This window comes from Aotus nancymaae, unplaced genomic scaffold (assembly GCF_030222135.1).
Source record: "Aotus nancymaae isolate 86718 unplaced genomic scaffold, 86718_ANA_hifiasm-v0.15.2.pri h1tg000017l, whole genome shotgun sequence".
In the NCBI taxonomy this organism is placed as follows: domain Eukaryota; kingdom Metazoa; phylum Chordata; class Mammalia; order Primates; family Aotidae; genus Aotus; species Aotus nancymaae.
This window is the reverse complement of record NW_026988429.1, coordinates 713,842-734,110: the sequence shown is the minus strand read 5'-3', so window position 1 is coordinate 734,110 and position 20,269 is coordinate 713,842. Positions and strand designations below refer to the sequence as shown.

The 20,269-nt window shown below is 43.3% G+C and overlaps 1 protein-coding gene across 1 annotated transcript; it reads right to left on the bottom strand.

The window, feature by feature from the left end:
- Positions 1-510: 510 nt before the first annotated feature.
- Positions 511-16,726, bottom strand: MTHFD2 (methylenetetrahydrofolate dehydrogenase (NADP+ dependent) 2, methenyltetrahydrofolate cyclohydrolase). The gene is made up of 8 exons (XM_012452197.2): positions 16,592-16,726; positions 10,060-10,244; positions 8,288-8,410; positions 7,105-7,257; positions 6,060-6,167; positions 4,808-4,900; positions 4,262-4,387; positions 511-1,708 (listed from the first exon to the last, which is right to left on the bottom strand). The coding sequence occupies exons 1-8, from the start codon at positions 16,690-16,692 to the stop codon at positions 1,545-1,547; spliced, it is 1,053 nt and encodes a 350-aa protein (XP_012307620.1). The 5' UTR covers positions 16,693-16,726; the 3' UTR covers positions 511-1,544.
- Positions 16,727-20,269: the final 3,543 nt, after the last annotated feature.

Below are 20,269 nucleotides of genomic sequence, written 5' to 3'. Positions count from 1 at the left end.
CAGGTGGATCACTTGAGGTCAGGAGTTCGAGACCAGCCTGGCAAATGTAATGAAACCCCATCTCTACTAAAAACACAAAAATTAGCTGGGCATGGTGGCATGCACCTGTAATCCCAGCTACTTGGAAGGCCGAGGCACAAGAATTGCTTGAACCTGAGAGGCAGAGATTGCAGTGAGCTGAGATCCACTGCATTCCAGTCTGGGCAACAGAGCAAGACTCAGTCTCAAAAAAAAAAAAGACTAGAGGACTAGGCTGGGCGTGGGTGGCTCATGCCTGTAATCCCTGTCCTCTGGAAGGCTGAGGCAGGAGGAATTGATTGCTCAAGGCCAGGAGTTTAATATCAGCCCAGACAATATAGTAAGAACCCATCTCTACATAAAAAAAGAAAAAAAATTATCTATTTAAGGCTCTAGAAGTGTTACTGAATATAGCAATATCTACATTGATTACATTAGAGAAAAAAAACTCAGGTTGCAACTAGGAGTCATAGGAAGACAGAATTTCAGAAATTCATACCACACCAGACAGATGTATTTTATTAAAAAAGAGAAAAATAATCTTTAATCAAAAAATCTGATTAAATTCAATATTAACTCAAACTCTTAAAAATTTTCTGGAAAAGTCAACAGGGTGGATCATAGAAAAGCAGGCAACTGCTGACAGTTCTTTGGTGGAAAAGTAAGTTGCAAACTTACCTAAGCTGCCCAAATGATTATCAAGCCAAGTTTGTTTTTCAAAAATAGATTTAAAAATATACCAAAGGAACTATACAATTCAAAAATTTAACAATGAAGTTAAAGTATATAGCAAAAAGCAAATATGACAATACACATGAATAATGTATAAAAGAAGCCTTTCAATCCTAGAAAACTAAAATCGGGAGAACTTACTGAAAGGTAACAAACATAAAATGAGGACTAATAGCAAGGAACAATCCTAAACATTTTCCCAATGACTGACTAAGCCTCAAAAAGACAGCTTTGAAAAACAACATGTAGTTTTTTTTCCTAGCCAATTCAGTTCTATTTAGATAAATCTGGTTACCAATCAATACATATATAAATTAACTTATTTCTACTCAATTACTACCATTTTTTTTCTTTTTCACCTTTCCCCTAATTTCCTCTAGCAACACTTTTCCTTTGGTTTGGTCAGCTGAACTCAAAAGGTTTGGTACCTAAAATGAGTATCAACTCTTATTGGAATAGCACTTGGGAAATGCAATCCTAGAAAAGGCAAATGTTTAACTGAGGGCTTGACAAAGTTAAGCGTCCATTCTCCATATGACAGTGTCTCCCATGTTCATCACTAGGTTAATGGCTGCACTTGGCTAGATCACATGACCCTGCAGAATACTGGAATGCTCCCTGGCGAGGTACTACAGGTGCGTGCACAAACATCCACCCATTTAAGCTTTTAATAAATACAAAGCATCCTTTTAAACAATTTCAGTAGAATAAATTTAAAATATTGCATTTCTATTGGCCTGCTTTGCTTCTTGAGCTGGCTTGGAGTGTTGTTCATGACACAGAAGACACAATAGTTAATTACTGGCTACTCCAAGCTCTTTAAGCTTCAGCACTTCTCGCTCTTCAAGCCTCAGCACCTTTTTTGCAGCAATAATGGTATTCTTCATTAGCATTGCCACTGTCATGGGGCCAACACCTCCAGGAACTGGAGTGATATAACTGGCTTTTTGTCTGACTCCTACATAGAAACAAGACAGGTAGGCTGCTTCAATGATGGCAAAGGACATGTGTGTACTTTAATATATTACGAAAGAAGCATGCAAGGAAAAAGTAACATACATAAGTATAAAACTCAAAAAAATCATATCTACATCATTCAAGGTTTTGTGGAAACACTAGTAAAATAACATGCACATACAGAATTGTTCAAGGAATATTTATACATCTAAGTAACCTATAAAGAAACCTATTAAAGAAACATACCTTGCTTATACCCATTACTGGAGACAGTTAAAAAAAAAAAAAAAAAGAAACATACCTCCTAGGTTAACTGTGTGGGAGCTGTTAGTATAATAATAATAAGCATTACCTCAGTACCTGCCTACAGCATTTTCTTAATCTTAAGTATAATTTGTCTGAAGCATCGAGCATAGTAATTTTAATTGAGAAGTTAAAAAAAAAATTAACCGGGCCGGGCGCGGTGGCTCAAGCCTGTAATCCCAGCACTTTGGGAGGCCGAGGTGGGTGGATCACGAGGTCAAGAGATGGAGACCATCCTGGTCAACATGGTGAAACCCCGTCTCTACTAATACAAAAAATTAGCTGGGCATGGTGGCACGTGCCTGTAATCCCAGCTACTCAGGAGGCTGAGGCAAGAGAATTGACTGAACCCAGGAGGCAGAGGTTACGGTGAGCCGAGATCGCGCCATTGCACTCCAGCCTGGGTAACAAGAGCGAAACTCCGTCTCAAAAAAAACAAAAAAAATTAACCTAAAAAAAAAAAGTGAAAATCCTTAAGTAGCTAGGCATGGGTTTGACTGCTTTAATAAAAACAGAAGCTAGGAATAGGATTATCAGCATAGGCCGGGTGCAGTGATTCATGCCTGTAATCCCAGCACTTTGGGAGTCTGAGGCAGAGGGTGGGTGGGGAAGATTGCTTGAGGCCAGGAGTTTGAAACCAGCCTGGGCAACATGGTAAAATCCCATCTCTACAAAAAATACAAAAATTAGCCAAGTGAGGTGGCATGTGCCTATAGTCCCAGCTACTCAGTAGGAGGCTGAGGCAGGAGAACCGCTTGAGCCCAGGAGGCAGAGGTTGCAGTGAGCTGAGATCATGCTACCCTACTCCAGCCTGGGCAACAGAGATAGACCCTGTCTCAAAAATAAAAAAAAAAGAAAAAGAAAAAAAAGAAAGAAAAAGCATAAAACTCAGATAAACATTCTATCTTAAGAACTGAAAGGAGAGGCTGAGGCAGGTGTATCACTTGAGGCCAGGAGTTTGAGACCAACCTGGCCAACATAGCCAAACTCATCTCTACTAAAAATACAAAAAATTAGCCTGGCATGGTGGCACATGCCTATAATCCCAGCTACTCAGGTGGCTAAGGCAGGAGAATCACTTGAACCTGGAAGGTGGAGGCTGCAGTGAGCAGAGATCATGCCATGCCATTGCACTACTGCCTGGACAACAGAGTGAGACTCTGCCTCTGAAAAAAAAAGAACTGAGAAGAGAAATCTGTTCCAATTACTTCAGGGATATGGCTTTTTCCTGGGCCATTTTAACTTTCTAGGTCTGTGATCTCTCAGTGTGAAAATGAGAAATCTTTAACACTTTTTGGGAAACTCCATGGTTTAGAAAAATCATTTCATCAAATTTTCAAACTTGTTAAAAGTCAAGAAATTGTTTGAATTATGAAATAAGTCTAAGAAAAATAAAAACAATTCCCTGAAAAGTTTATAACTGCTCTACATTATTGTGATAAAACACCTAAAATAATTCTAGAATGGCTACAATTTTTAAAAGGTTTCTCTAATTCTTATGAAAAGCATACTAAGGGCAGGCGCAGTGGCTCACACCTGTAATCTCAGCACTTTGGGAGGCCTAGGCAGGCTGATCACTTGAGGCCAGGAGTTCCAGACCAGCCTGGCCAACATGGTAAAACCCTGTCTCTACTAAAAATACAAAAAATTAGCTGGGCGTGGTGGCACACGCCTGTAATCCTGGCTACTGGGGAGGCTTGAGGCACAAGAATCGCTTGAAGCTATAAGGCGGAGGTTGCAGTGAGCCAAGATGGTGCCACTGCACTCCAGTCTGGGTGACAAAAGGAGATTGTCTCAAAAAAATAAAATAAAAATAAAAGAAAAGCATACTGGCTGGGTGAGGTGGTTCACGCCTGTAATCCCAGCACTTTGGGAGGATGAGGCAGGTAGATCACCTGAGGTCAGGAATTCAAGACCAGCCTGACCAATATGGTGAAACGCTGTATCTATTAAAAAGACAAAAATTAGCTGGGTGTGGTGGCGGGTGCCTGTAATCTCAGCTACTTGGGAGGCTGAGACAGGAGAATTGCTTGAACCAGGGAGGCAGAGGTTGCAGTGAGCCTTTGAGATTGTGCCACTACACTCCAGCCTGGGCAACAAGAGTGAAACTCCGTCTCAAAAAAAAAAAAAGCATACTAAACAATATTACCAAGGTAACATGAGCATACAAGTTACATAAAAAGTAAATAATCTATCCTGAATGTCCATGAAAGGTAGTGTTTAGTCTTTAAAATAAAATTATGCCATTTACCTTCAAAATCCACATCTCCAACCAACTTGGGTTTTGCAGTTACGGGATCATGAACTCTATTTATTCCCACATCAATAACTGCTGCTCCTTCCTTGATCATATCTGCTGTGATCAGATTTGGAATGCCTGGAAATGGAGATAGGAAAGATCAACTTGTCAGATTCTTATCTAATTTCAATTTCAAGAGACCTAAAAGAACTAATTAACATGTTTTATTTAAACCTGTTAAAAATATTAAGGAACCATTTACTTTTATTATTTATTTTTGGCTTCCGACAGAAAACAAAAGGAACCATTTAAACTTTATACAGTAAATATAAATATTTTGAAGCTTTAGAAATAACATTCACCCATCCAGTCTATAATGAAATGCCTGAAACCAGTATTCCAGTCACAACTCTATCCTCATCTTTGTAGGCAGCTCAAAGAATCATTATGAGGGGAATGAGGAATGGAATGGCAGCTAGGCAGGCAAATTCTAAGATGAGGGGTACAACATCCTCTTCTGAGGCAAAGTCCTTCCCTCCGTCCCCCTTGTGTTCTTACCTGCAGCAGATATTACAATATCTGCAAGAATTGTATGTTTCTTCAACTGCTCTTTGGGAGTATATCGATGAGATATTGTAACAGTGGCATCACCTAGAAAAAAAAAAAAAACTAGATGTCTTGATTTCTGACACAAAGCTGGGATTGGATTAGGTCTCAACTAGTCATGTCTTTCTAGAAACTCAACATCTCTGAGAAACTACAAACACTGTAGAAACTCAACGCCTCTGGACTTACAGCTAGGCGCAATGGCTCAGGCACGCCTGTAATCCCAGCACTTTAAGAGGTTAAGGTGAGCGGAAACCTGAGGTCAGGAATTTGAGACCAGCCTGGCCAAAATGGTGAAACCCTGTATCTACTAAAAATACAAAAATTAGCCAGGCATCATGGTACACATCTGTAATCCCAGCTACCTGGGAGGTGGAGGTTGCAGTGAGCCAAGATCACGCCACTACACTCCAGCAGCCCAGGCAACAAAGCGAAACTCCGTCTCCAAAAAAAAAAGAAAGACTTAATGGCTTGTGCCATATTTTCTGGACAGCTAATTGTCATTTACTTTTTTTTAATTAATACCTAATTTTGTATAGCTTTAACCCATTGGTTCCAGCTCGACTGTTTTGAGTCATATAATTAAATTTATTCATCCTACTTTAAAGCCTTTCAAGAATTTTACTGTTTCTAAGCAAAATATCACTAAAATTACTCAAGGTTGGATTTTTTTAAGTATGTTGAAAGATAATTGAAAATATAGTCTTGCCATTATTTCTGATATAAACATGTAAGGTCATTATTACAATAATTATGTGGCAACTGACTGACAAGGCTTTTCCTCAGACCCAATTAACAGAACTTGACAGGACACATTACAGTTATATCAGTCGAATTCTTTGCAATGGCTTAAGATCTTTTCCACTAAATGACACAGAACTGGATACAATCTTTGAGTAAGAACTGCTCCTTAGTTCCAGCTATCAAAGCTATAGCTGAAATTTTCTAATTTCCTATAATCATGCTTCTATCAAAACTTAATTTTATTTCTGAAGCTAGTTACATGATAAATGAATAATAAAGAAACTCAGATGACACTGGGTACAGCTTCTCTACAAAGGTTACTCCCTGAATTGTCTGTTAACAAAATTACAACAGATACAAAGTATAACAGAGTTAATACTTCCAAACATGCACAGGATGACTTCTGAAAGTTCCTACATGGGAAGAAGAGGACAGTGCTCCCTGAAAGCAATTTCCTTACCTCCAGGACGTTCATGTGCCCCATCTGTGTGCAGTAACATTGCAATGGGCATTCCAACATTTTTTGACCTTCCAGCCACAACCACATTCTTTCCTAGGGTTGGAATGCCTACAAAAAATATATATATTTACATTAAAAGTAGTGCCAATCCATCTTAGAATGAACACCAAAGGAAAACAAAGTCAGAAAGCCTAGAACATGAACCCAATTTTGATAGTGAAGTCACTGCGTTTATTGCCACATCAGTCAATTGGAGCTATAACTTGCTACACAAAATAAGGGCTAAAAGAAAATAGGAGAAAGCACACTGTAGGCTACAAAATGTTACAGGAATGTGCACTGTCACCACTATTAAATCTTAAATTTCTTTCACTGAGGGCTGGGCGGTGGCTCACACCTGTAATCCCAGCAGGAGGGAGGATTGCTTGAGGCCAGGAGTTTGAGACCAGCCTGGGCAGCATGTCAAAACCTCTGACTCTTAAAAAGAAAAATAGAAAGTTTCCTTCACTACCAGTAGAGTGGGGCATAAAGAAAGAAAATTAAAAATTTGAAAAAAAGAAAGTTTCCTTCACGGAGGCTTCTGGATTAAAGAGCAAAACTGTCAAAGGCAACAGCTAAGGCCAGGCAACGATGGCTCACGCCTGTAATCCCAACACTTTGGGAGGCTGAGGGGGGCAGATCGCTTGAGGTCAGTTCGAGACCAGCCCGGCCAACATGGTGAAATCTGTCTCTACTAGAAATACAAAAATTAGCCGGGCATGGTGAGGCATGCCTGTAATCCCAGCTACTCAGGAGTCCAAGGCACGAGAATCGCTTGAGCCCGGGAGGCAAAGTCTACAGTGAGCCACTTCACTCCAGCCTGGGTGACAGAGCGAGACACTCAATTAAAAAAAAAAAAAAACTGTTAAGAGAGGTAAACTCTGGGGAATAGGACTAGAGGATATGGGGTGGGGTTTCCACTCTTTGGAACTGTATGAGTTTTTACCATTTGCAGGTACTACTTTTATAATATTAACACAGACATACAATTCTGGGATATACCTACCAGTTCGCTTAATTATTTCCCACACACCCCATGGGGTAGCCGGTAACATGGAATACTGGTCCAAACACATTCGCCCTACATTAATTACATGAAAGCCGTCAACATCCTTGTCTGGAGAAACAGCATTGCAGATCTTTCTCTCATCAATATGCTCTGAAAAAGAAATCAGCACAGCTGCCTTAAATCACCACTGCATAGTCAGCACTGCCTGACTCCAGCTTATGTGCTTTGTCAAGAATATCCATTCTTCTACAGCTTGCCTCTGAGATATACTTCATCTGCATGGAAGGAACTCACATAAGCAAAGCCAAACACCAAGAGCAAAGCCAATATCATCTATCACAGCTGCCTCCCTCCACTGTCCTTTGTATCAAGACCACAATGCTAAATCAAGGGGTGATTGGTATTCTGAGTAGTTCTGTCCCATTTCTAATAAAATAGTCACTCTTTTGAATTTACTTTGCCTTTAAGCCAAATCCACATGAAGAACCAGGTGTATAAAATAACAAGGCCTCTTTACTCCTGAGAAATCATTTTAGGTAGGGCATGGTGGTTCATGCCTGTAATCCCAGCACTTTGGGAAGTCCGGAGTTCAAGACCAGCCCAGGCAACACAGGGAGACTTCCATCTCTGGGAAAAATGTAAGTTAGCTGGGCGTGGTGGCACACACCCTAGTCCTAGCTATTTGGGAGGCTGAGGCAGGAGGATCCCTTGAACCCAGGAGCTTTGAGCATGTAATAAGCTATGATTGTACCATGGCACTCCAGCCTGGGTGATAAAGCAAGACTTGGGACAGAAGGGGAGGGGAAGGAAGGGGAAAGGCTGGGTGCAGTGGTTCACGCCTATAATCCCAGCACTTTGGGAGGCCAAGAGGTGGATCACCAGAGGTCAGGAGTTCGAGACCAGACTGACCAACATGGTGAAACCCCGTCTCTACTAAAAATACAAAAAAATTAGCCAGGTGTGGTGGCCCACGCCTGTAATACCAGCTACTCAGGAGGCCGAGGCAGGAGAATCGCTTGAACCCAGGAGGCGGAGGTTGCAAAGATCCAAGATCATGCCACTATACTCCAGCCTAGGCAACAGAGAGAGACTCTGTCTCAGAAAAAAAAAAAGAAAAAGAAAAAGAAAACAGAAGCAGAAGCAGCAGAAATCATTTTAAATGGTGGAGTCCAAAACTCACCTGAAAGAGGCAGCTGAACAAGGAGGCCATCTACATTATCATCATTATTCAGTTTATTGATTAAATTCAACAATTCTTCCTCTGAAATTGAAGCCGGTTTCACAATTGTCTCACTGTTGATTCCTATTATAAGAAATTTTGAGATTAAAAAAAATGTTTGAGGCATTTAATGAGCACTGCTATGTTGCCTACCATACTTGGCTACCATACACGTTTTGTATCATCACACTCACCCCTAAAAGCTGAAGTAGCTCAAGAACCTAAAAAAGTAACTTCACAAATATACACACTAGAGAATACTAGCTTAACACATCCTGTATACCTCATTCTATGCAATCTTATTAACCTTATTTTACAGACAGACTGAGGCTCGGAGCAAGCTAATAATACAGCCAGTCTTTCTGGTTCCAAAATCCATGTTCTTTTTTCTGCACCACACCACCTCCCAATGTCTTAAAATGCCATGGCTTGCCTGTGTACAGTGGCTCATGCCTGTAATCCCAGCACTTGTGGGAGGACAAGGCGGGCGGATCACCTGAGGTTGGGAGTTCAAGACCAGCCTGACCAACATGGAGAAACCTTGTCTCTACTAAAAACACAAAATTAGCCAGGTGTGGTGGCTCATGCCTATAATCCAATCTACTCGGGAGGCTGAGGCAAGAGAATTGCTTGAACCTGGGAGGCGAAGGTTGCAGTGAGCTGAGATGGCGCCATTGCACTCCAGCCTGGGCAACAAGAGCGAGACTCCACCTCAAAAAAAAAAAAAAAGCCATGGCCTGCAATTTTCTAGAGGTTTCTAAAGGCTTTCAATTAAAAGAGCAGGAAACCTCAATCCTCAAAGATAAAGAGTAGAGGATACCATGGGCTCACAGACCAGTAACCCCACCCAGCCACGCCAGTGGTTTCACAGCCCTTCAGAAGTAAAGGCCACCTGCTGCTCAGACCACAGGCCCACAGATGGACAGGCAGAGGCATATCTGAGTCTGCCCACCCACCTCTTGTCCACAGCCACACACAGTCATCTGTGGTACAATGAGGCCTAGAACACAAACCCCATCATCCAGACATGAACTGCTTCTAAACTGCATGTTTGTCTTTAGAACCAATTGGTGAAGAACTTGAAAGCTATTTCCCAGAATTCAGAGTCATTTCCTTCAAATCTATGACTGCGTTCCTGACCTCATCACTGAGGTCTCCTAAAACTGTATTGCTCAATCAGTCCCCCTAAGCCTCTAAGGCTTGAAACTGCAAACACTCAAACACCTCTGCTGGAGAGACCCATTGTTGCTCAAGGAAAGCAAATGTCAAACGTGTTCAAGGTCACCTATCAAATGTAAAGATTAAGAAAAGAACTTGGTGGGGGGTGGGGAGTTGAGGAGAGAGAGCATGGGGAGAAATGCCAGATATAGGTGATGGGGAGGAAGGCAGCAAATCACACTGCCACGTGTGTACCTATGCAACAATCTTGCATGTTCTTCACATGTACCCCAAAACCTAAAATGCAATAAAAAAAGAAGAAAGAAAAAGAAAAGAACTTGGCTTATATTCTTTCCAGAAGCCACAGAGAATACCAAACCAGTATCTCCTGCCCTAGTCTAAAAACCCCAAAAGATATAGCCTGATTTCCTATGACAAAGTTTTGGGATACAGTTCAATCACATTAGCCTCCTCTGCTTGAGTTTCCTAATCAGAAAAAAGAAATCATAAATTACAATGGACTTTGCCTCATATAAACCTCAACTGAGCAACAGCAGTCGGCGTCTGACACATACCCACATCTGCAGCTGCCCGGGTTTTGTTGAGGACATAGGAGTGACTTGCAGGATTCTCGCCAACCAGGATCACGCTCAGGTGTGGCCGTTTATTGCCTGAGGCCACCCACTCTTCCACCTCCTGCCGTACTTCCTGCTTGATCTGCTGGGCCAGTTTCCTTCCAGAAATGACCACGGCTTCATTTCTGCAGAAGGCAACAGAGTCACAAAACCAAATAACTTGAATTTTTATAAAAAGTAAAACTCGGGCCGGGTGTGGTGGTTCACGCCTGTAATCCAAGCACTTTGGAGGCCAAGGCGGGCAGATCACCTGAGGTCGGGAGTTCAAGATTAGCCTGACCAACATGGTGAAACCCCATCTTAAAAAAAAAAAAGAAAGAAAAAATAAAAAGTAAAACTCTGCCAGGTGTAGTGGCTTATGCCTGTAATCTCAGCACTTCCGGACACTGAGGCGGGAGGATGGCTTGAGCCCAGGAGTTTGAAACCAGCCTCGGCAACATGGCGAAAGCCTGTCTCTGCTAAGTAAGTAAATAAATATGTCCAGCTACATATGTAGGGGGATAAAGTTGATATAAATCATTATTATCATTAATTTGAAGCTCAGAGAGTTTAAGTGACTGACAGCTAGTGCTTGGTCAAGCTGAGTCTCACATCAGTCTGGCTCCTAACTGCTATACCATCCAGCGCCCAGATCATTGCTAAGTTTTCTGCAGGTTTAATTTGCAGTTGTTTGACCCCTCACCATGACATTAAATAGTTTTTTGTTTTTATTTTTTGAGACAAGTTTTGCTCTTCTTGCCCAGGCTGGAGTGCAATGGCGGGATCTCGGCTCACCACAACCTCCGCCTCCCAGGTTCAAGTGATTCTCCTGCCTCAGCCTCCTGGGATTACAGGCACCCACCACCACACCCACTCTGAGCCCAGCTAGTTTTTTGTATTTTTAATAGAGATGGAGTTTCATCATATTCACCAGGCTGGTCTTGAAACTCCTGACCTCAGTTGATCTACCCGCCTCCACCTCCCAAAGTGCTGGGATTACAGGCGTGAGCCACCATGCCCAGTCCAAATAGTTTTTATCTGCTTATATGCCATTTGTAGTTTGTGTTTTGCCCAGTTGTTAGCAGCCAGGTGTGTATTTCAAATTATTTCCCAGTCAATTGACTTTATTTTTGTGGTGCTTTTTAAATAGATAAATTATATTCTGTAGTTAAATAAATAAACAATATAGGCTGGGTGTGGTGGCTCACGCCTGTAATCCCAGCACTTTGGGAGGCCAAAGCAGGTGGATTGCTTGAGGTCAGGAGTTCGAGACCAGCCTGGCCAACATGGCGAAACCACTTCTGTACTAAAAATACAAAAATTAGCCAGGCATGGTGGCACACGCCTGTACTCCCAGCTACTCGAGGCTGAGGCAGAAGAATTGCTTGAACCCAGAAGGCAGAGGTTGCAGTGAGCTAATATCGCCCCACTGCACTCCAGCCTGAGTGACAGAGTGAGACTCCGTCTCAAAAAAATAAAATGAAATAAAATAAAATAATATAAACATATCTTCCTTAAGTAAAATGATCCCATAAAAACAAGTCTTTCCCTTTAGATCTCTGTCCTTGGTGTCATGAGGACTGCTCTAATCTCAAGAACAATGAAGCAATTTCCTCCTGTACTCTCAAACCTAACATCAAGGTACTGAATATCCTGTAGGGTCAGATAAAATTAATTCTCAAGATAACTGCTAATTTATTTTATTTTATTTTTTTATACGGACTCTTGCTCTGTCACCCAGGCTAGAGGCAGTGGCCTGATCTCAGCTCACTGCAGCCTCCACCTCCCAGGTTCAAGCAATTCGCTAGCCTCTGCCTCTGGAGTAGCTGGGAATACAGGCAACTACCACTGCGCCTGGCCGGTAACTGCTAATTTAAATGGGATTTTAAGGCTTTCGAAATCTTTAGGCCTTCAAGTGCTTTTTATTGCATTATGATTAAATATCAACTTTAAACCAAATCTCAACATCTTGGATATAATGCAATAATCTTATATGTAAACTTTATCTTAATCGGTACTGCATCTTGTGAAGTATTGAGAAATTATCAGCCGAGCAAGGTGGCTCACGCCTGTAATCCCAGCACTTTGGGAAGCTGAGGTGGGTGAATCACAAGGTCAAGAGTTTGTTGGCCAGCCTGGCCAACATGGTGAAACCCTATCTCTACTAAAAATACACCAATTAGCTGGGCATGGTGGCACGTGCCTGTAATCCCAACTACTCAGGAGACTGAGGCAGGAGCATCACTTGAACCCAAGAGGTGGAGGCTGCAGTGAGCTGAAACCGCGCCATTGCACTCCAGCCTGGGTGACAGAGAGACTCCATCTCAAAAAAAAAAAAATTATCATAATCTAGCCAGGCATGGTTGCTCACGCCTGTACTCCCACCACTTTGGGAGGCCAAGGCTGGCAGGTCACTTGAGGTCAGGTGTTTGAGACCAGCCTGGCCAACATGGTGAAACGCCGTCTCTACTAAAAACACAAAAATTAGCCAGGCATGGTGGCAGGAGCCTGTAATTGTAATCTCAGCTACTCAGGAGCTGAGGTAGGAAAATATCTTGAACCCAGGAGGCAGAGGTTGCAGTTAGCTGAGATCACGCCACTGCACTCCGGCCTGAGTGACAGAGCGAAACTCTATCTCAAAAAAAAAAAAAAGTTATTATAATCTTATAGCACATCAAATACTTTTACCCAGATTTTATATAATGATACTAGCATGGCACAACATATAACAGCATTTAATTTATACCCATGGTATATGAAGAAATTGAAAACATTAATATTCACAATTTCATTTCAGAATTAAGAGTCGAAGAGGACTTCCTTAAAAGGGTTTTGCTGATACAAATACACCTGGCAACATTCCTGATTTATATTAGTACCTGGAATGCCCACCCTAGGCCAAAAATACATTCCCAATCATGGAATACTACAGAGTAAGAGACTACTTTAAAAGGGCTTATAACAGTCATTTATATTGAATGAAATTACATATGTAATGTGCCAGGCATATATGTTCAATAAAATTAATTTCTTACTCTTTTCCCTTGGTTTTATATACATATATACATACATATACACACGTATCCTTAAAATATAATAGATACACATACTCCTAAGGAGATATATATACTATATGTATGTATACTCAGTGAGAATGACTTACTTGCACCTCATTAAAAGTTTCTTTTGAAAGCAGTAAACTTAGAGAAAATGGTATTAGCACATTCAGATAAAATCATATACTAAAGAACACAGGGTTCTGGGAAAAGCCAGAGTTCCAAGTCCCAGACTTTGCTTCCAAAAGCAGGTTCTGGCTGTTATGCCAATTTTCTTTTTTTTTTAAAAAAGAAAGTCAAAGAGTAACAAGAACCAAAAACAAAGCCACATGCAATGAATATCTTTCATAGTATAACCGTCAGCCCTCCTCTGCTTCCCACTACTCAGGAAAATGTGAAACACAGCCTTGGGAGTAAGTCATTAACTAACTTAGCCTCATCTCTGTTGCCAAGGGGCAGATTAACTGCTACCCCAAAATAAACAGGGAGATGGAGACTCAGCTAAGTCCCATGGGGAATCCAAAATTGTAACTATATTAGCTAACATTTATCCCAGAATTAAATGCGTTCACAGATATGTTTAGAAAAAATTCCCAGGGTTGGGCATGGTGGCACAGGTCTGTAATCCCAGCATTTTGGGAGGTAAAGTTCAAGACTAGTATGGGCAACATGGCGAGACCCTGTGTCTTCTAAAAGTTAAAAAAAAAAAAAAAAAGTAGCCAAGCATGGTGGTGCACTCCTGTGGTCTCAGTTACTCAGGAAACTAAGGTGAGAGGGTTACTTGAACCCAAGAGGTCAAAGCTGCAGTATGCCATGCTTGCACCACTGCACTCCAACCTGACCAAGAGATTCCCTTGCCAAAAAAAAAAAAAGAGAGAGAAAAATTTCCATTAAAATAAGTAATCAACAGAACAGGAAGAAGTTAAGAGGACTGTTCAAATAAAATCCAAAACTGTGGCTCACACCTGTAATCCCAGCACTTTGGGAGGCTGAGGCTGGTAGATCACTTGAGGTCAGGAGTTCGTGACCAGCCTGGCCAACATAGTGAAACCCCGTCTCTACTAAAAATACAAAAATTAGCTGGGTGTGATGGTGTGTGCCTGTAGTCCCAGCTACTTGGGAGGCTGAGGCAGAACAGTTTGAACCCGGGAGGCAGAGGTTGCAATGAACCAAGATTGCACCATTGCACTCCAAGCCTGGGCGACCAAGTGAGACTCTGTCTCAAAAAATAAAATAAAATTCAAAATTAAAATCCAAGTGAGTAGCATCTTCACTTTCCTTTTAATTCAATAGCTTATAGTACTGTAATTTTCCATGAGAAATTACTATCAGGGCATTTTACAATTCATCATCAAGTGATTTGGGGAAGTTCTGTTATCAATTAATGGGAAAAGTAAAGAGTGAAGGAAAACACAAGGGAGAATGGAACAAACACCTATTAAACCCTAGGCATTTTGCTTAGACTTTTACATATATTACTCTGCTACCTTGGGGCTACTATAACACTGCTATACAGAAGATGAAACTGAAAATAGTAGAAACAAGATTTAAAGGCAAACTTCTGCCTCTAAAGTTCACTTACTCTGTAACCTCACTGTCTCCAAGGCTACTATTTCTCCAACTATGAGGTTTATGTTCCTGAAACCTCATCATACCAACCAATAAAGAAAAACAAAAAAATGCAGACTTGTATTTTTAAAAAGATATAACTTTCACATTTACGCAGCCGGCAGTATGAAAGCAATACTTGGGAACTGTAAATACCAAATGAGCAGTACAGATAATATGGATTGCTTTCGGAGATGCGGATGAAGCTTACTTGTTCTTTCAGAAGGGTAGGTTAAAAGAGCATTTGTTATTGGAGAGTGTAGGCAAACTGGTCCAGTTCTTTAGGTAATGAATGAGAGCATCTTTATAAATCTCTTTTCAACCATGGAAGCCTAAAGGTCTGATCCACAGTCACAAGAGGCCAGCACTCAGGAAGAGGGAGACGGGGAGGGAACATACAGCAATGAAAGATGGGGCAGGTCAGAATCAGACCAAGGACAGCCCTGAAAGTCCCCTCCCACGTCTTCCTTCAAGAACTCACTGCTCCAACAAGCAAGCCCCTTTGAAATGTTTCTCACAGCATTTCTGCAGTGACTGGAAATTACACACGTGTTCCACCCCTTGTCAGGAACGTGAGTTCCACTAAGAACAGTTTTTATCTAATCTCTGAATATTCACGGCTTGGCATAGTGTCTGGCACACAGTGAACGTTAGATGAAAAAAAGAAGGGGCTAATGTTATAAGGCGCCAGGCTCTAACAATGCCAACAATGCCAACGCTCTAATGATCGACCAAGTCACCTTCCCAAGGAAATCCAAAAATGCAAATACAGCTTTTCCTTTTCTCCGCCCCGGTACATTTTTTCCAATTTTGTTATTGTGGTAAAATTCACATAACATAAAACTTACCAACCTTTTTTTTTTTTTTTTTTTTGAGACAGTATTTCGCTCTGTTGCCCAGACTGGAGTGCAGTGGCACCATCGCTGCAGTCTCGAACTCCCAGGCTCAAGCAATTCTCATGCCTCAGCCTCAGCGTGCGTCACCACGCCCGGCCCAACCATTTTTAAGTGCAGTTCAGTAGTATTAAATACGTTCATAATGTTGTCCAACCATCACCACCATTCATCTCCAGAACTCTTCATCTTATAAGACTGAAATTCTGCCAGTGCCGCTGAAACGTGGGTACTTGTCACTCTCCGTGGCCCCTTTCACTAAGGCCCTAGGAGCCTCCCAGGGGTTTGACACCTCCAGGTACTCAGCCCGGCACTGACCGGCTCGGGTGGGCTGCAGCCAAAGCCTGGGTGTCCAGAGTCCATTCAAGTTCCGGGAGGGACGGCAGCAGCGCGGGCCACTCCCACCGGTGGAAGGAGGAGGGCGGCGCGGGGACCCCGAGCAAGTCAGATCAGGGATTTCATCAGCTGCAGCAGCGCCCTCCGCCGCTAGGGTCCCCGCAAGGGACAGCTGAGGGCTGCTCTTTTGGAACCCTCGCCTGCTCCCCGCAAGACGACTTTCGGCATCCCAGCCAGGGGCGGCCGGCAGCTATCGCAAGGCCCCGCATAAACTGGCGCCTTCGCCTTTGCTCCGCACGCCACCCCCGTCCCGCCCGTCCACTGGCCACGAGCCCCGGCGACGCCCCGAGTCCCCGGAGCGGCTCCCGCTGAAAGGCGGGCTTCGGGTACCAGCCCTCCGCGTCGAGCAAACGCCCCGGTCAAGGGCTGAGGAGGTGCTCGGTGCCACGTCGCCCCCACCACACCCCTCAGCGGCCACCACCGCCGGGGCGGAGATGTTCGGGGAAGGACATCCCCCGGTGTCCCTCGGGGGCCCGGCATGCCCTTCGCCCTCCGTTCCCCTGGGCTTTCCGCGCTGACCGAGTTCCCTGACCCTCTTACCGAACTGCCGCGAGGTGGAAGGAGCGAGGGTGGAGGGAGCATCTCTGCGCAGAGTGCAGCAGTCGGACAGCCAACGCGGACATGAGCGAAGGCGCAGGCATAGCCCACGCCAGTGACCGTGCCGGGAGGGAAGCGCGCGCGCGGGCCGAGCAATTATACCGCGGCCTCGTGGCAGGCTCTGCCTCCCTCCGCCACCCATTGGTCCCTGCCACACGCCACTGGCTGTCTGTTGAGGCTTCTGGAGCCGAAAGAGCCAACCGGTTTTCTTTATGAAACGTAAGCGAAGTCCCGAAGAGCCCTGCTTTTGATTGGAGCAAGAAGAGCCTGGAGCGAGGCCCACCTGCCTGACGCTGCTAGTGTCACCGAAGCCCAGACAGCACGAGAAAAGTTCATTCATTCATTCGTTGAACAATTATCTGAGCGCCTAATGTGTGCCAAGCACTGTAAAGGGTGGATGAAAAGACAAGCTGATAGAATACCAACGAATAGAAGTATGGAGTTAGAAAATCACCATTTAGCAAAATCACAGTAAAAACTGATTAAGAGTTGTTGGAGGAAATGCCTACATAAAATGGTTACAAGTATTGGGAACAGTAAACCGCGGCAAACTGTGTCAGGCCACTGGGGAGGCAAACTTCTCTAAGCCTCCATGTTCCAGGTGCAGAGTGCCCTTGCCTCTGCTACAGTACATAACGTGCTCAAGGGCTTAAAACCCCTTTTGTAGCATTACAAAGTAACCAGACTTGTAGGCTTCTTGTGAGACTCACTCTCTCCGGCTGCACCTAGAATACAATCTTTAGATAACCACATGCTTCTGCTTTTCAAAGTTTCTCACAAAGCCGCCACTGCTAGCAATCTAGAATGACAGGCCAGTTTCTGTTCACCGAAGATTGCCCCAGGGTCATGCCACCCTCTCTCCACTATTACCTCACCTTCACCCCACCATCTGCTGACTGCTCAAAGTGATTGTAACCCATAAATACTGCAGGGAACCTAAGCTCGGGGCCTTCACTGCCTCCAGTACAAAGCGATGGTCCCCTGGTCCAACTTTCATTCTTAATCTGTTTTTTCTCATTCCTTTGTCACCACCAAACTCAGGGTACCCATGGGTGGGGTGTAGTGGCTGGTTCTCTACAAGAGTCAGCAATGGATGTCAAAACAACTGGGTGAAAGTTGGATGAGGAGCAAGATATTTACATAGAGAGTTGCCAGATCTGGCAAATAAAAACACAAGATGCCCAATCAAATTAGAATTTTAGATAAACACTTTTGGGAGATCATATTTATACTTTAAAAGTATTTGTGGTTTATCTGGACTTCAGATTTAAGTGGGCTTCCTGTATTTTTTCTTGCAAACCTTTTACATAGTCTCAAAGTATCTCTCCCTCAAAGAGACTTAAGAACAAAAAAGGAGGGCCGGGCGCTGTGGCTCACACCTGTAATCCCAGCACTTTGGGAGGCTGACGTGGCAGATCACCTGAAGCCAGGAGCTCAAGACCAACCTGGCCAACATGGTGAAACCCTGTCTCTACTAAAAACACAAAAAATTCACCAGGTGTGGTGGCGCCCGCCTGTAGTTCCAGCTACTGGGGAGACTGAGGCACGAGAATCGCTTGAACCTGGGACACGGAAGTTGCAGTGAGCCAAGATCATGCCATTGCACTCCAGCCTGGGCAACAGAGTGAGACTCCATCTCAAAAAAGAAAGCAAAATGGTGAATTTACAGTGAAGAAACCTGACAGTTGCTGCCTCAACCAAGTAATCAAAGTTAGCACCACCCCGTAATGGAACACACATTATGTGCCTTCTGATAGGATGCACTGAGGAGACACATCACTTTGTAGCTCTTAACAAGTCTGTATATTTAATAAAATGAGTTTTCTAAACCAATGAGTCTCCTAAAATAGTTACAGATTCTTCATTTCACATTGAGGAGAGAAATCACAGATTAGAATGTTAAAACTGTCCAGGGAAAAGAAAAACAGTCCTGAAGCACTGGAATACACTTGTAGATCTTAATCTATTCACAAGGAAATATCAGACAAGTCCAAAGTGAGAGATATTCTACAAGATAAATCACTTGTACTCTTGACAGCTAGAAGGCCGTGAAAGACAAAGAATGAGAAACTGTTTTCAATTAAAGGAGCCTGGACATGACAGCTAAATGCTGTTGATTCTGGATCAGATTCTGGACCAAAACCTTTTTGTCTTTCTTTTTTTCTCTTTCTTTCTTCTTTTTTTCTCTCTTTGCTACAGATGACATTACAAGACAATTGGCAAAATAGGAATAAAGTCTGCAACTAGCTAATAGCATTGTATCATGAAATTGTTGATTTCCTGATTTAACTAATTGCATTGCGAAAATGTAAGAGAATATATTGCACTTGCTTCTAGAACTGAAGGACCATGCCTGCAACTTCCTTTTGAACAGTTCAGAAAAAAACAATGCTTTGTATGTATGAGTTGACTAGGGCTGCCACAACAAAATAACACTGACTGAGTCGTTTAAACAACAGAAATGGGCTGAGTGCAGTGGCTCACACCTATAATCCCAGCACTTTGGGAGGCCGAGGCAGGCGGATCACCTGAGGTCAGGATTTTGAGACCAGCCTGGCCAACGTGGTGAAACCCTATCTCTACTAAAAATACAAAAATTAGTTGGGCGTGGTGGTGCATGCCTGTAGTCCCAGCTACTTCAGAGGCTGAGGCAGGAGAATTGCTTGAATCCAGTAGGTGGAGGTTGCAGTGAGCCGAGATAGCACCACTGCACTCCAGCCTGGGCAACAGTGAGACTTGGCCTGAAAACAAAAAGGAAGAGAGAAATATATTTTCTCACAGTTCGGGAGGCTAGAAGTAAAGGTCAAGGTGTTGGCAGGATTAGTTTCTCCTGATGCTTGCAGTCCTTGGCTTGCAGAGGGCTGCCTGCTTGCTGTGTTGTGGCCTTTGCTGTGTGCACATGCAACACTGATGTCTCTCTTTGAATGTCTTTTTGTGGGTCAAGATGGCCAGGGGGAGACCTATGTGAATTCTAGCTAAATAATTATGCGCTTGCTTGGCTCAGAATACACTGAAGTTTATATACCGAACTAAACTATATTATTACTGGTGCAGTTAATTAGAAATCAAACAGCAACAGGAGGCCAAAGGTAAAGAGCATCCGAGAGCGCAGTAACAACGGGGAACACCTCGGGGTGGCTGCAGAGCAGGGGATACTGCTCTGGTCCCATGAATGCCTTCTCAACATGGAGTCTGCATGAGGGTCTCGTAAAGAGGGCTTACGCAAAGGTCTCTGAGAAGGGAGGTGACCTCTGCTCACAAGATCCAGGAGGGTCTTTGCAGATGAGAGCTGGCAAGGAGGAGAAAAGCCTTGCAGGGCGGAGATTACGGAACACCCTAGGCTCTGCCTAGGTTCTCAGAATATGGAGTGATTTTAATTGCTCTATGTCCTCAATGCTCGGGAGATAAAAGCCCCTTGATGCATTGGGAGTGGTCAGACTGGGTGGCTCCTCATCGGCTATATTTCTGATGCAGCTGCACCCTAATAACAACTGGTGATAAACTCAGAGTACATTTAGCATGTCTTAGAAGGATCTCAAGTGCTCTCCCCCTCCATGTTACCTACCCCTTCACCCTCCCCTTCCACACCCATAAGATCAGTGAGATTGTGCACATAATAAA